At 38.0% G+C, this 17,507-nt stretch overlaps 1 protein-coding gene and 1 long non-coding RNA gene across 2 annotated transcripts; one reads left to right on the forward strand and one right to left on the reverse strand.

Moving 5' to 3' along the window:
• The first annotated feature begins 5,360 nt into the window (after positions 1-5,360).
• Positions 5,361-7,451, forward strand: LOC130734388 (uncharacterized). Its single transcript, XR_009017926.1, has 3 exons — positions 5,361-5,743; positions 6,969-7,077; positions 7,151-7,451. It is a non-coding gene; the product is annotated as an uncharacterized LOC130734388 (long non-coding RNA).
• Positions 7,452-7,484: 33 nt separating this feature from the next.
• On the reverse strand, positions 7,485-10,207 carry LOC130734387 (putative wall-associated receptor kinase-like 16). The gene is made up of 3 exons (XM_057586758.1): positions 9,144-10,207; positions 8,856-9,017; positions 7,485-8,716 (listed from the first exon to the last, which is right to left on the reverse strand). Exons 1-3 carry the CDS (start codon positions 10,051-10,053, stop codon positions 7,506-7,508), a joined length of 2,283 nt encoding a protein of 760 aa, XP_057442741.1. The 5' UTR covers positions 10,054-10,207; the 3' UTR covers positions 7,485-7,505.
• Positions 10,208-17,507: the final 7,300 nt, after the last annotated feature.

Genomic DNA, 17,507 nt, shown 5'->3' on the forward strand with positions numbered 1-17,507 from the left:
ACACGGAAGGAGGGAATTTCCATTAGCATAATCAACCGCCATCTTTCCATGTTCGAACCAGTTCACTTTTTCCTTCTCCTTTGGAGGTGCCAACGACTTCCCCCTCCCCCCCCCCCAATAGCTTGTCCCGAAAAGAAACCTTGGCCAGAGGTGGCAGCTCCGATGAGCCCTCAAAGAAAGTCGCCATCAAACCCTATCCTCTTTTGAAATTGATTAATATCATATGAACTTTTATTGTGATTTCGTAGTTTTTATTAATTAGATTTTATGGTATTTTTGTTGAATTTTTAGTTTTTTATTTAATATAGGTAAATCTTAGATAACTAGGGAAAATCTTTTAAAATTTTAGTATTTTATGAAAAAGTTTTTCAGATTTAAAATTACCTTTAAAAAATCGGTTTCAAGATTTGTTATGGAAATAAAAGTTTATTTTTAGTGTATTAATTAAATTTTATGGTACTTTTATTGAATTTTTGGATTTTTATTTCATTCAGAATTTTATGAGTTTTTATTGTGATTTGGTAGATTTTGATAGTTTTTATTAATTAATTTTTATGGTATTTTTATTGAATTTATTTGATTTTTATTTAATCTAGGTAAATCTTAGATAATTAGAGCAAATCTTTTAAAATTTAAAAATTGTATGAAAAAGTTTCTTATATTTAAACAGAAAAAAACTATCTAACAAATTGAAAGCTATCTAACCAATTGACACGTGGAATTATTTTTATGAGAATAAATCTGGTGCTGCCACGTCACTAAATGAGTCTGATATAAGTTCTTCTTTTCTAATATTTATTGATTGATATCTATTTTACAAATAATACATTAATAATCCCCATGTTCAAAAAAAATCCCTAAATCCCCAAATAAAAAACAACACATTCCAACCCCAATTCATATGATCTCAACCTCCAGGTCTCCGAATGATAGCTCAAGTGGTAAGAGCTATGGACATAAGGGTTGGGTAAGATGAAGGATGAAGGGTCCCGGGTTTAGATCTAGAGGAGGGATTAATTTACTAACATTTTTAACAACTAACATTTTCCTATAAAAAAAATCATCAACCTCCAGTCTTCTCTGTCAAAAAAAAAAATCCTCCAGTCTTCACCACCATCTTGGCATCTTCACATCAAAGTAACATCTTCAACCTCCTGCGCAACCCCACTCCCATGCCACCACCATCTTCAACCCACAACACCACCGCCACTCCCACACTACCAATTTTATCTTCAACCCACATCACCACCACCACTCCCACACTACTAATCTCCACTAGTTCATCTTCTCTCTCATCATCGCACCACCCCTTAAATTGCGTCTCCCAAACTCAAATCGTCCCTCCCAAAGCCCCATTCCCTACAAAACCAAAACAGAGGGAGAAAGAATTTTGAGAATGAGAAAGAGACGGGGAGAAGCATGTGTGTGGTTAGGGCTGTCATGGAGGTTGAGGTTGGTGGAAAATGGTGGAGGGGAGAGGTGAGTGTTCAAGGTTGAAGATGTTTCTGGAGTTTTTTTTTTGTACATAGGAAAGATAAATTACACCCGTCAGGAATCAATCCCTAGACCTTCCTCTACCCAACCCATATGTCCCACAGCTCCTACCACATTAGTTATCCTATGGGGACAAAGATGTTTCTGGAGTTAGAATTTTGTTTTAATTTTTCTTATTGTAAATAATAATAATAATAATAATTTCTTTCTAACAATATTTACTGACATGGCACCTATGTGGATAGTGTGTTTGAGTGCCACATTATTTAATGAGATTCACCTCACTTAATTTGGCCGGAAATTTAACGAAATGACTAAAACTGTTGACGACACAAACAAGAGGGATGCAAATTGCTCATTTTAAAATAGTGGAACCAAAATCGCACAATCGTGATACATCAGAGACGAAAAATGGAATTAAGCCTTTTTTTACAAGCATTTTTGCTAAGTACTTAATAAACAATCTTTTATAAACATATTGTAATACCTCTATGTGAAATATCCTACCTTTGTACTCAATTTTTTGTTAAATTAATCTACTTGTATGGATATAATTGTTGGACCCTTGGCCAAACAATTATAACAAATAGTGAGGGATTTCCTCTTCACAATCCTCGTGTTCTGACTTCTCAGCTGTATCAGCATTAAGAAAATGTTGGCTTCTTCAGAATCATCTCCTTCAGCCTCAGAAGATTCTCCATACAGTTCTTCCCCACACTACCAAGAACTTTTAGTGATATTCAATTCGTCAAATTATGACAGTTTATAAATGCCACAAATATCATTTCCAGCATTTGCCTAGAAAGTCATCATCACATGTGCCACAACTGGATTTGTTGTGGTTTTTGCTTAAATGTTGGTTTTGGATGCTAGAAGGCCATCATCGCGCACCAATTATTGTCGGTTTGTACACCAACAAAACTACCTCAAAGCTCGAATTTTACTAGAAGTTTATGTTAGAATATAATAGAATATGATTTATTTATTTACCTATGTAATTAGACATGTAATCAGGTTTATATTGTTCAATCAACTCTCAATTGTATAAATATGTTGTCTAGTATCAATAATAATCACAGAATACAATTCCTTCATGGTATCAGAAGCTAGTTCCGATTCTCTAACCTAACCTTTTTTTTTTAGTTTTTTTTTTCAGCAATCGCCGCCCTCTACTCTTAGAGTGCCGCGGCCGCCGCTCCTCTAACTTACGATCCTCGCCGTGATTGAGCCGCCACCGCCGTCGTCGCACCTTCCCTCTCATGTGTTATCCTCGCCGTGATTGAGCCGCCGCACCTTCTCTTCTTCTTTTTCCTTATTTTTCCTTTCTTTCTTCCGCCCTTCTCTGTCTGGCTTCTGCCCGCCGCCGGTAACACTTCCTTGCTTAGCACAGCCCGCCGCCGCCATATCCAACCTCTACACCCTCCGTCGCGCGTCCTCTGCCTTGAGCGTTTCGGACCCGTTCTTCCCCGGGCCAGGTCGCGTGCCTCCTCTCTTGAGAGACCCAGTCGCGCTCATTCAGGGTAGGCCCAACACTAAATGGGACCTAAAACCAACTTTAAAGTGAGGCCTTTTTTTGGGGCCTTTTTGACTTAATATTAATGCTTTGTTTTTTGGGGCATTTTTTACTTAATAAAAAAAAATTGAGGCATTTTTTCCTTAGTGATTTTCTTGGGAGGCCTAAAGCCCTTGCTTGGGTGACTTTACTCTTGAGCTGGCATGCGCTTACTCTACTGCTTTCTCGCACCACTGGTTCTCTTCCTTGGCCGCGCCGCCTCTTCGCGTCACCACCTCTCCCCACGCCCAACAACCCTCCTCTGCAGCAGATCTGTGTTGTGCCTGTTTTCAGCGAAACAGATCTGTAATACGGCCAAACGGATCCCCCATCTGTGACCCATTTCCTAGAAGGCTAGACACGGTCAACCCGATCCGGTCCAACTGCCCCAGCCCAACACCGGCTAACCCAACAAAAACAAAAACAAATTTCCTTATTTTTTTTTCCTCATTTTTCCTATGGTGGAATCTAGCTCCGGTTCCAGCTCTCCGACGCCCATGGTAGTCCCGTCCACCAATGGTGGTTCCTCCTCTTCTGGTCAACCAGTGTTTCATCCGGCCACTCTCGAGTTTGAAGGGTATTTTATTTTCACGACAGGCTTATCTCTAGTCCTTTTTGATGATTTTCGCTTTAGCCCCAACATTAGTGAACCTCCCGCTTCAACCGAGGGGGTGTGTTAGAATATAATAGAATATTAGGTTATGATATTCTTTATTAATTTACCTATGTAATTAGACATGCAATCAGGTTTATATTTGTTTAGAATATATTGTTCAGTCAACTCTCAATTGTATAAATATATTGTCTAGTAGTATCAATAATAATCACAGAATAAATTCCTTCAATTTATGCCCAGCACACCGCCACAATTTATAAACGAGGTTGCTTTAATTTTACTGTCAATTTATAACCACCATAAACCGTAAATTGTAAACTGGTAGCCTAGAATCAAATTTAATACCTGAAAACAACTAGAACCCCTTTAGATGTATATGACTCCAAAGTACATGCAGTTATGTATTTCGTTTTGAAAGGATAAGTACAAATTATGAGAAAATGGAGAGAAAACTGTGCTAAGTTCGAATAGAATGAATTCATTTATTGCAAGTGAGATACAACCTGCTCATCGAATTTCTCTTCAAGTTTTGTACAATTTTCTTTGGAACTTTCTAAAAATTCTTCAGCTCGCCCACAAATGGGGAGAATTTCATAGGAGAAGATGAGAGAAGGGTGAACTTTTGTGGTTGAGAAATCGGGTGTAGTTCACCTAATATTGTGCGCCTTGCTCCTCAAAGTTGGCAACCATGATCTGCAAAAGACAGGTTCCTCAGACGAGGAGTCTTACTTGCAAGCAGCAAGAGATACGTCTCAAATTAGAAGGCTCATGAGACAAGAGAACTCCTCACATGAGGAGTCTTTCTTGTAATAAAAAATTCTAGGAGCCTTTCTCATAATAATAGCAATAATAATGGCACCTTGTGCGAGAAGACTGATAAGATGAGAGTCTTTCTTTCAAGGCTTAATTACAACTTTGGTCCCGACGTTTACCAATGCCACGATTTTGGTCTCCCACCTAATTTAATTACATGGATGGTCCCCAACGTTGTAGGCCGTGTGCAACGTTAGTCCTACCGTTTATTTCTTAATGGAGGAGGCTTACGTGGACGTCTAGTTGGAGAGAAAAAGGAGATCTGAGGAGAGAGGGAAGCACGTGAGTATCACGTGAACTCACGTGAACCTTATATGAACCCATTATACCCAAATCTGAAACCCTAGGGATCTAAATCGCGTTACCTTCTTCGTTCCAGTGAGGTCAGGGGTTTGAGTATAATGGGTTCAGATAAGGGTCACGTGATACTCACGTGCTTCCCTCTCTCCTCATATCTTCTTTTTCTCTCCAACTAGACGTCCACGTCAGCCTCCTCCATTAAGAAATAAACGGTAGGACTAACGTTGCACAAGACCTACAACGTCGGGGACCATCCATGTAATTAAATTAGGTGGGGGACCAAAATCGTGGCTTTAGTAAACGTCGGGGACCAAAGTTGTAATTAAGCCTAAAAAATTCTAGGAGCCTTTCTCATAATAATAGCAATAATAATGGCACCTTGTGCGAGAAGACTGATAAGATGAGAGCCTTTCTTTCAATAATGATGCATCATGTAAGTAGACTGATGAGACAAGAGAGCTTCTCACGTGAGGAGCCTTTCTCACAACCCTCAACTACCCAAACAACCGGTCAACATAATGAAGATGAAATTGTTTACTAACAAAAACTCTTAGACTCTTAGCGGCAAGCGCCTCTTTCACAAAGAGTCGTTCCACATATGGAGTATTATTCCCTAAAGGTGAAGCTAGACATCCTAAATGGACAAAAACAACTTTAGTTTGGTAAATATTTTTTAAATAACAATATTTTGGTACATAAATAATTTTCTTACAATATTTAAAAAAAAAAAAGTCCTTAATTTAGGGGAAGTGCTTCTCTTTCAATTCTGATTTTCTGTATTGTTGGCTGCTATTCAAGTGTTGTGTTCCCATTTCTACCCTTTCCAGTGCTGTTCACAACACACACTCTTCCATTTTCGGCAGCAGTGGCTTCGTTTCCGGTGATGCCATCAATCAAGTTGAATGAGATTTTCTTCTTAGCGCTTCAGGTTGCCAACACCCCCGTCGTCAAGGGTTCTACTTGGGCGGGTTAGTCAGTATCCCTTAATTATCGTTCAAACTATCTGTTGTTAGTGATTTCAAAAGTGGGATCAACTTTTGGTGATGAAAATGGACAGGAGAATGAAAATTTCTGTTGTTAGTGATTTTCTTACTCTAACATGCCACCATTATTCAATTCAATGGTTTTGGTGCATTTTGTTATATACTTGTAATTGTGCTGTATGTGATTACTAAGTAAAAAACATTAATTTTGTTATATCCAATGGTAATAGCTAATCGTGACACTCATGGTTCTCATTTCATCATCTCTTTGAAAGCTGATCACAATCTTCCTCTTGATTGTATCCTGCGTGGTGTCTGTATGATTGTATGGTCTCTGTTGTGATGCTTTATTTAGTTTATTAGCTATAATTTGAAGGACTCTTTCAATTACTGTGAGAAAAGCATGCAACTTTATGCTATACTATTGATGTGTGGTGTATATTTGTCCAAATAGGACCAAAAATAAGGGTATCTATAAGCAATAGCAGCATATGTTTGCTTTCCTAGAGAATCTCTCTGGTGTGCTGCTATTATTTTGAGTTCACATTGTTTTGCTTAAAGTTTTTACTGTAGTTTTTGTACTAGTGCTAAGGAGTAAGGAGATTTATGGATCTGCTTCTTGCAATTTCTCATTGTTATTTTCACTTTTTTTATGGAGTCTATTATTTTATTAAAGGATATATTTGACTATGCCCATGTCCCTGGACAAGCTGTGCTTCATCACGGTCGTTTTCTCAACAGCTGGTCAATGGGTTAACCTTTTTTTTTTTTGGTAAGCAATATGAATTAATGGTGCAGAAGATGCTTTAAAATTTTCCTTGTATTCACTCCTATATAAGTAATTGTATATTTGTATAGATGTGGAAAGCAAGAGGTTGGCTGGTGAGAGTTAGGTTTGAGTCAGTGTAGTTTCTGAAGCTAGAGGGGAGTTTCGGCCAACCCTTTAAAGCAAATTTCACATAAACGCAGTATTACTACTCACTATGAAATCATATCATAGAGTCGTTTTCATATATTTCAATGAACTCGACTGATGGTTTTCTTTACACGAAAATCAAAATAGCATTTGATTCTATGCTCAATGGATGTATTGGTCAGTTTAAAATTTACCGTTTGTGGTTGTTATAAATTGCAAGTAAAATTCTGCCAACCTTATTTATAATTTGTGGCCTTCTGGCGGTCGCTTTGGGGCAATTCTGTTGGTGTACAGACTGGCAGTAATTGATGTGCGATTTCTGCATCGAAAACCAACATTTAAGCAAAAACCACAACAAATCCAGCTGTGGCACCCATGATAATGGCATTCTAGGAAAATGCTGGTAATGATATTTGTGGCATTTATAAATTGTCATAATTTGACGAAATGAATACCAATAAAAGTTTTTTTTGTAGTGTGGGAAAGAACTGTATGCAGAATCTTTTGTGGCTGAAGGAGATGATTCTGAAGAAGCCAACATTTGCTTGATGGCTGATACAAAATCTGCTTAGAAGTCAGAACACAAGGATTGTGAAGAGGTAATCCATGACTAATTGTTATAATTGTTTGGCCAAGGGTCCAACAATTATATCCCATACAAGTAGGTTAAGTACAAAGATAGGATGTTTCACATAGAGGTATTATTATGTACTTAACAAATACAAGATAGGATGTTTCACACACATATTCAATGGAAAACAAAGGATTGCTTATACAGATTACAATATGTCGTCACAGAACCTTGATATCAAAGGCAATGCCATGGCATAATCATCTTCCACCATGCAAGGCAACCAGCGGCACATGATCCCTACTGGTATCATACCCGGTATTCTGAAGGCTGCTGTTATCACCGCATTCATAATAAATGTTTGAAGCTTCCTCGTGAAGCAAGTATCGAGTCTCCTCCAAATCTTGTTCTCTACTTGTCCAGGGGTGCTTCTCCATTAGCCTTAATCCCTCCAACTCTATAGCCACTTCCTTCATGCTTGGTCTTTCCTCGCCTCTAAGTCTCAAACACTTTGCTGCAAGAACAGCAACCTCCTTTATCTCTTGCTTATTTTCCTCATTCATGATTCCAGCTTGAACAACATCAAACATGCGGTCCTCTTTCAAGCAAGATAGAAAATGCATAGCTAGGCTTCTTTTCTCTTCTGGCCTGTCAAAAGAAATAGGTTTCTCCCCTGTTAGCAGCTCTACAAGCACTACCCCAAAGCTATAAACGTCACTTTTCTCTGTCAATTGTTGTGATTGCATATACTCTGGGTCTAAGTATCCAAGAGTTCCCTGCACCATTGTGGCTATATCAGCTTGGTCAAGTGGAACCAATTTTGAAGCTCCAAAATCTGACACTTTGGCTCTGTAAGTGTCATCCAAGAGAATGTTGGCACCCTTTACATCTCTGTGGATAATGGGTACAAAGGCATCCGAGTGTAGATATGACAGAGCTCCAGCTGCCTCTGCTGCTATCCTTAAACGAGTTTTCCATGTTACATTTTCTTCCTTGCCTCCATTGTGAATAAAATCATGAAGGGTACCATTGCTGACATACTCGTAAACTAGTAAAGGAACTTCAGTCTCCAAACAACATCCCAAGAGTTTGACCACATTTCTGTGAATGATTTGGGACAGAACAACCACCTCATTAATGAATTGGTCGATTTGACTCTTATCTACTATTTTGGATTTCTTGATTGCAACGATCCGTTTATCTGGTAGAATTCCCTTGAAAACTATGCCATAACCTCCTCTACCAATGATTAAGCTCTCGTCATAGTTGTTGGTGGCCTTCTTGAGTTCATCTTCTGTGAAAATTTTAGCTGTTTGGGAGGAATCTTCTCTTGCATGGAGTTTTTGTTGCAAAATGAAACCCCCATTCTCACGGAAGAATTTCTCTTTTAGCTTCATTAGTTTCCTTTTCTGGTATAGTAAGTACATGGAGGCAATCCCCACTAATAGAATAATAAGCCCTGCACCTGCTCCTGCATTCCAAATATTTTGACCCAATCAATGAGTTATTCTCTAAACAACATCCTTGCTTAATGAACATAACTACGAGAATTTGAAATGAAAGACACAAGAGACTGAAATAATATTAAATGGATGTCCTTAGCTTCTTACCAATTATAACTTTGGTAAGTACTTCCTGTTTGTGGCACCCTCTTTTCTCAGTTCCATCTCCTGATTGCCCCTTAGGACAAAAGCATTGGTAAGACCCATTGATGTTCCGACAGTGATTTTCATCTATGCACGTATGACCCGGCCTCTTACACTCATCAATATCTGCGACTCAAAAAAAGATATCATTGAAGTAAATGAATCTTTGTGTCCAACGATGCATTTTCAATTGCGTAGGTTGAATGAGGCATAAGTTCTAATTTTAGTATCAACATTTTACACAAAAATTACCTATGCAGCCATCAGGATGGTATGGGTTTCCTTCATAACCTGACATACATGTGCAACGGTAACCATAATCTATGTCCTCATCAACGCAAAGACTATTGTTCTTGCACGCGTAGTCGGTACCACTCTTTGAAGCATTGCAGCCCTTGTTTCCTACAGTCCAATCAAGAACCAAGGGGAATTCTGTGTGAGGAAAACCTTGTAAATCAGTGGTAGAAAAATTATACGAGCCTTGCTTAACAACAAATGAATAGGTGCAGGTTCCCAACGATTCCGTTGAATTGGGAAAGCCAGATGCTTCTACAGTGATATTCCTCATTCTCGGAGGAATGTTGACCTGGCAACACCCTAAGCCTGAACAAGTTCCGTTTTTGGTTATTGACATTATTCTATTGCCATAGCATCTTGTCAAGCACCCAGTTGTATATGTGTGCTCCTCGTAAACACTGTTGAGATAGCCATAACTGTCGCAGCCCACGGTTAGGAACTTGTTTTCCGTGCTTGAAATGCTGAAACTTGCTGTGTAGAGCCAAGGGTTGCTCCAATAATTGCTTCCATTTTTTCTATAGCATTTCGATGAGATGTCAAGCATTACATCCATTTGACCCTCGATGGCGATGGCTAGAACTGGTACGTTCCCAAAATATAGTTTAGAATCATTGCAATGGAGTCTGAATTTGTGCTCCAAGTAACAAGGTTGATCTGGTTTTGATGATGAGTTGCCTATGCCAAAAGGATAAGGAATATTTGTGACATCTCCACAAGTGGAGTTGCAGCCAGGCAGGGACTGTACTTTGGTTGCTGCTGCTACTGAAGAAGTGGCTTCACCAGCTGCAACTGCTACTACCAGGGCTAATGCTAGTTCAGCCATTAACATGAGGTGCAATTGCAACTGCTTCACCTTCACCTCCATTGGCTTTGGTCACACAAACTAGATTACAGAGGGTTTGGAAGTTGGATCTGGAAATTAACTAGCTGCATATGCTCTGGTAGCCAGAGGGGTTCACTTATTTATGAACTTCAATTTTATTTTATTTTTTTCCAGTTTAGATGGGAGTAAGTTCAGTTGACTTAGCAAGAAGACTAAGACTAATACTCGGTCTTTAAAGAAGCAAGTAGTGATGGAGAATTGATCTTGAAGAAAATACCATCCGTAGCTTTGAATTTTCTACGTTAACATTCAAGTGCAGAAAACGACCATTTTTTTACAAGAAGGCTTAATTGCACTTTTGCTCCCTGATCTATCACGGTTGTGCGATTTCACTCCCTTGTGTTTAAAACGAGCGATTTTGCTCCCTAAAGTTCTAATTTGTGAAAATTGGGTCTTTCCGTTAGATTGACATCCAATTCTTAACGGAATTTGCTGATGTGGCATGTTCATTAATATTTTATTAATATTTTTCCACTTAATCATTAGTTTTTATTCACCCTTCCCTCTTCTTCTTCTTAACCCAGAAATACAGTAATCCTCAACAACCCAGATTTCTGAAATCACACACTTCTAAAACACCAACTCACAAAGAAAAAATACCTCTCTCACAAACCAATTCTCCCAGACGGCAAGAGAGAGAAAGAAACATGACGGCCGCTGCTTGCAGCTGCCTATGTCAGCAATTTTCGTTTACAATTGGATGTCAATTTAACGGAAGGATCCAATTTTCACAAATTAGAACTTTAGGGAGCAAAATCATATCGCTCGTTTTAAACATTAGGGAGTGAAATCGCACAACCGTGATAGATCAGGGAGCAAAAGTGCAATTAAGCCTTACAAGAAACTAGAAAGAAAGAAGGCAAAGAGCCCTCCCTACGTGCTAGGAAGTCCGTTGCATTGTTTTTCTCCCAAGGAATGTGGACCGCCAAGGCATAGCAATCCCAACAATGAGCCCTCCTAACGCGCGAGATGATACCACTTGAGCTATCATGCGGGGACAAATTCAAATTATTAAACCAATATGTTTTTCAAGAGTTTTACAACCTAATGATAAATTCAAGAAGCCTCTAGGATTGTTCATAACAACCCGCAAACTGGTATTGCAAGAAGACTTCTTAAGGGGGCTTCGAATGAAGCAGCTACGAAAGGGAAAGGGGGATGAGGCGTTTTTTCCATGATAATATCACAGTAATTGTTGTCTTCATTGACCATAAGTACAACTACAAGGTTCATTTAATTTCTAGCCAACAAAGTTGACTGCTTCTGCTTTTGATTATCCAAAAGCTAAGAAATTTCAATACTTCATTAGACATTTTTGAGACATCTAGTTGTTGTTAACTTCGAACATTTCTTATCACCTTTGCTGGTGATAAATGAGGGAAGTCATGTTTTTCACTTCACCTGGGGGTTGGTTTCTTCATGGTGTTACAAAGTTGTAAGTGTTTTTTTTTTTGTTACAGGAGGAAAATTTGAAAGTTGTAGTGTGATAATATACGTACAAGGTGTTAGAAAGTTGTAGTGTTATTTTTTTTTTTTGTTACAGGAGGAAAATTAGAAAGTTGTAGTGTGATAATATACGTACAAATACCTTGTTTCTTTGAATAAAGTTTATAATGGTTTTAACTAAAAAAACACTGCATGCCATGAAGATTAATTTGTATAGTTTTTGTTGGGGGAAACAGGGAACTCATGGCCCGAGGAGTTTAACCCAAAATCTTATGGGTCACATCTGTTATCAACAGAATCCACCGTCAATAAGTTGTTACCGTAGTCCCACAAACCATCGGCTCTGATACTACTTGTTGGGGGAGATAGGGGAGCCCATGGGCTGAGGAGCAAGACACCAAGAGATATCGACGCGACATCTTAACCCAAAACCTTAAAGCATTAGGTTTATGAGTCACATCTCTTATAAAGTCTTCTTCTTACTCACACTTAACCAATGTGGGACTCCAACTCACACTGAAATTCTCATCAGTTTCAAATTATATGTATATTGGATCGATTACACCGTTTCATTTTATGGTATCAATTTAAATTAATATGTTTATTTTTTTGAAAGGCAATTTTTTTAAAGTTAACTTCCATTTAAAACAAGAAGAAAGACGCGATAAATCAATACATCAGCTGTCATAAAAGAAAAAGTCTCTTAGGGAACCTCCTCCACTCAAAATCAGTATAAGTGTTCCTGGTTAAAAAGTCTACAATTGAATTACCAGTGCGTCTAACAAAAGAGAGGAATATAATCAAAACAAGAACCAAGTCTACGACAATCACGAACAAGTGAGCAAAATAATAATGACCATCCTCATTACACTGGTATTATTGAAGACAATCCGTCTCTAGAATCACCTGTAAAAACCCAAGCTTCACTGCCAACTGAATGCCCATCGGAAGCTGGATGTTAATTATGTAGACTATTTTGGGAGTGATGGTCCCCCTACCATTGAGGATGGGAGAGTGGAAGAGTGTTTATCGAATTTCTAAGAATATTCTATGAAACAAAAATATTGTAATCGTCATTATATGTGAGTTTACGTTCTCCTTTTCACCAAATGGCTTTAATCCATTGTAATTTGTAAGCTTAGTGAGTCTTGTCTAAGCTCAAATTCTATGTTGAGAAGTATGGGTGTGGAGATGAAGCAAAAATATGACAAATATTTGGGTAGCATTGTAGGTAAGAATAAACTCCTATATTTGGGAGTTATCTTTGACCTCGTTGCAAGTTCAGCCGTGTTGAATGGTCTCTTTGACAAATATATGTTGAGGACCCAATTTTTTTAAATGAAATTTCAACTAGTGTGGTGTGGCTGAGAGTCTATCTAGAATGTATAATTGATATGTTTTTACCTTTGAGGAATATGATAAGACTGAACAGACATCTCATGACCCATTGGAGGGGGTTAGGAATGGGGTAGCATCTGCTCCTACTGAAGTTTCAACATATTAACACGGGCAGATGCTTTTAAGAAGCATTGATGGAAAAAAAAAAGTTCCATTTATAAAAAAAGAGCTTGAGAGATACTTAGATGAAGCTTGTGTATAACAAACAAGGATTTTATGCTTATGTTCATATATCTTGTGTAGACAAAACAAGGATATTGTTGATTTGTGAAAGCTGTGGGCTGCTTTTCATTTCCTGATGTTGCTTGAGTTTCAAGGTAACAAATTTGAATAAAAAAAACTATGGCAATAGCAATGGTGGTTATAAATGGAAATAGCTTACAGATTACATAACCCTTTTAAATTTTAATGTTTAACTATCTGCATTTCCTATTTTCCGATGCATAAAAAAAACTATCTGCATTTCCAATTTGTTGCATTTTTAGCATCTATTGCATTTAACACTTTTATAGTATTTCAAGGGTATATGAAATGATTTATGATACGTTATTGATGTTTATTTGGACGCTACAATTTCTGCTTTGGAATTTTCTAATTAGAAATTAATGGGAATATTTTAATAATTAATATGATAAAATCATGAAGAAATTAGATCATTTGATAATTTGGGCCTTTCAGCAAGTGACTTTATGTTGAATACATCTTCTAAAACATCTGCTGAAAAACTTGAGCAGACCCAATAAAACTCCGCAACCCACTTTTTGAGCCCATTTGGCACCAACTCATTGAATGGCCTGTTATAACCATTTTGGCCTAAACTGAGCTACCCGAACAAGCACTTGGGTGGAAATGGGCCAAGATAAGCCCTTCTCGGTTTCGGTTAGTTTGGGCTAAATGGATCTGAAATTGATCGACACTTAGCCCTAGGAGCAAGTGTGACAGGCTCTCATTACCCATGTCTCATCCAAAGTTAGCGGTGCTCTAATCAAGGAACAAGTGTGGCGCTTGAAGCCCTTGCTACAGTATTCAAGCATACCCTACCCGTTCAATTGAACGGCGTCCCAGGAGAACGAATGGCTCTCCACGACAGTCGTACTCATCATGACACATCGACCATCGGTGCCCTTAAAACCAAACCTTATAAAAGGCGAATCACATGCAATAGGTACACACTCTTTGTTCCATCTTTCTCTTACCTACCCTCTCCACCATTATGAATTAGGTGTTGGAGTTTTTTCGCAAGTACCCCCCACAGACGGGACTCTATAGCATAGAAGCCCGCGTTCTCCCGAAGAAGCATCGGACCTTTGGAGCTCGTCGTTCACCCCCTTCATCAGTACTCCGTTGGAGTGATTTGATCGTACTCGTCGGATCATTTATCAAGAAAGTTTACAAGATACCAGTCCAACCAACATAATATATGCTAAATTAACGTTACTAACTGATAAACTTACGCTGTCCAACTAGACATTACTCAACTATCTTTACAAGAGACGGTCTTTAGACCAAGATTATTGAATTTTCAATTATCTGATTCTGTTTTGTACTCAGAATATCCGAAGAATCTGCCAATCAGCTTTGTAAACTTGGATTCTTCACACCTGCGCTGATGTTCAGTTAGGGACAGAATGCTGTAGAGAACTAGAGCCTGAAATAACTAGGGCTATAAATTGCACTGATCGCAGTTGCGGCTATGTTGGGGTCTTGGGGAAATATCCACATGCTGGTTGATGCGGCCACAGTTACGGTTACAACGACATTGCAGGACTCCAAAGCCTTTTACATTGTCGTAGTTGCAGTTGCGGAACGCAATTTAGAACTCTGGAATAAACATTAGACCTTTCCATCTGATGTAGGAAGGCTATGATCCGTTTTCGTGGTTGTGGTAGACGAGATAGATACAGAATTTGTGCCTTTGGAGGGAGAAGAGGAAGGAGAAGGGAGCTTCTTAGGCAGCATCTGTTCCCAGTAATATTCCTTTGGCAATCTTGATCCTTCTGATAGAACAACAAAAGCTAGCAGAGCCAGAAGCAAGCACTGGTGCCTCCAAGAAACCATCATGGTGATCAATAACACTGTTGAAGAGGAAATTGCACAGTGCTTGATCAATCTCCATTGGCTTTGGAAATTAAGAGCAGGTTTTGAGAGCTTCTGGTAGCAGACATGTTCAGTAATGTAAGGAGGATGCCAACTTGTTTTTGTGGGAAAGGGTGTGTAAATGGCCGACAATGGGGTACTTGATAATTCTAAATATGAGTGTGCATGTGTGTGGAATAAGAATTGAAGAATAATTAAAGTACTCACTCGAACCCTTTACAAGTTGGACAATATTATTTAATTCTTTATGCATCTGTTAACATATCTTTGTTGTCAGACTTGTTCAAAGTGTTGAGTTAGCAATGTCACTATGGGGTCTGGTCTGGCAATTATTATGTAGAATATTCATAAAAGTTCCATACTACTTTTGGATTTAATTGCAACAAAAGAATAAAAGAAGGTTAGAAAGATATAGAGACGCTTCCTGACCTTCAATATTTCTTAAGATAGTTTTAGGCATATGCATGCACGCTAATGAATAATGGTGCATTGATGCTGCTGGAGTGCTGGCACACCCTTTTTTTGGATAATATAAGCATCATCATTGTCGAAGTTCTTCAATTAGCAGACAAAAAAAATGGTTTATGCTGTTTAAACAGAAGTGATTTGTAGACACCATCAACTAGTGATACCCACGACGACACACGTAATTTGTGGGGTTCAACAGTCACAAATTGCAAAGTTTAAAAAAATCTATAATTTGTGACGGTTAGAAACTCTCAAAAATTGTAGATGTGTCAGTGAGTGTCCACAGAAAATGATGTTTATAATTATAGATCATTTTTGTTGTTTAGATTCTAACTCTTGTCTTCATGAATTTCAATCATGCCTACGTGAGGAGAGTGCTCTTTCTTCCGCAGTTTCATGTAGCTAAAAAGCTAAACAGGCTCAAGTTAACTAAGGAAAATGTTGGTTAACTTTTGATTAGTTCACCAAAAGAAAAGCATCTTGAAATTTTTGTATGCTGTTACCCAACAATGGAGTTTATTAACTATATGAAGATAATCGTATCCTTGGTGTCAGTGGAATGTGGTTATTTTTTAAGTTAAAAGTTATAAGGCACTCCTTTCATCAGTTAAAGGACACACATTATGTTCTTAAAAAAAAATGCTCTTAAGTTATGCTCGTAAGGTATTCATAGTGAAGTAGCTTCAAGTTTTTTCTTCCTTCCATTTCCGTAAAGCTTTGAAAATAAAATTAAACTTGACTTCCAAGTTAGTATTGAATGTCAATTTTGATGAAAATGATGGGTTTGAATATTGTTCCAACACTTCTTTTTAATTTGAGCCTTTTAGAAATGTTATCCATATAAAAAATGATTACATGTTTCTCTTGACAAAAGTATTTTCCGGAGTTCGAATTTATACTATCATCCTTACAAGATGTTTGCTTACCACTAACCCAACACTTTTATTCAACACTATTTTTTAAAATCGGACAATATTTATATGGCTTAAAGGGTCCAAAGGCCCCTGAAATTACAAAGGGAATCAATTACAGGACCTAGAAAAAAATTTCATCAAATTGGGTCCCTAAAAAAAATTTTAATTCAATTAAGGCCAAATGTTGCCACAACTCAATTTTGTCCTAGTCATCGTTTCCACGTGGCTTTTTTATTTTTTTAATTAGAAAAATTAATTAAATAAAATTTTAATTCCAAGTCAGTTATATAAGCAGAAAAAAAACTTAATAAAATCATAATCTAAATAAAATCCCTAATCTAAACATTAACCTAAACTAAACAAAATCAAATCCCTAATCTAATAATATCAAATACATAATCTAATTCCCCTCCAGAAGAAGAAAAATGATGAATGATCCCAGAAAGCAAGAGAACAATCCCAGAAGAAAGATCCACCAAAAACCCCAGATACCCACTCCAAAGTTGAACAATAGCAAACCCTCATATCAGAAACATGGGTTGCTGCTTCCGAAGAGCTCGCAGGTTGAACACAAAATTAGGGATTTGGATCTGGATCTAGAAGGAGAGGAAGGAGAAGAGGTGGTAGCCTTCAACAAAGCCACCACCGAACACATAAACCCACCCCACCCTCAGCAAACCAAACATCAGAAGAAAGAGATGAAGTGGGTATGGAGAAAATTCATTCAGCTTCAGCTTCTTCTTCGAAAACCCCCTTATCCACACCACCCTCTTACCCAAAACCCCATGTCGCCATAGCCATGGCGTTGAGATGCTCTGCATGCTCTTTTTCATCATTTTTGTTGTTGAATGGATGGTGTGATAGTTCAGTGTAAGCATGGTGAGATTTAGGGGAAAGATTTTGACTAAAATTTGGTTGGACTTGGACCACTAATTAAATGAATTGGGGAAATTAAAAACAATTTTTCAATTTGTGTAGATGAATTGAGGGAGATGATGAATTGGGGGGGAGACAGAAGTCACAGAACGGAGAGCTCGATATATTACAGTAGGGAAAGCATTCATTTTTATGTATTATGAATGATGAATGATTATAGGGCATTAGTTTTAACAC

This window comes from Lotus japonicus, chromosome 1, assembly GCF_012489685.1.
Source record: "Lotus japonicus ecotype B-129 chromosome 1, LjGifu_v1.2".
Taxonomy (NCBI): Eukaryota; Viridiplantae; Streptophyta; class Magnoliopsida; order Fabales; family Fabaceae; genus Lotus; species Lotus japonicus.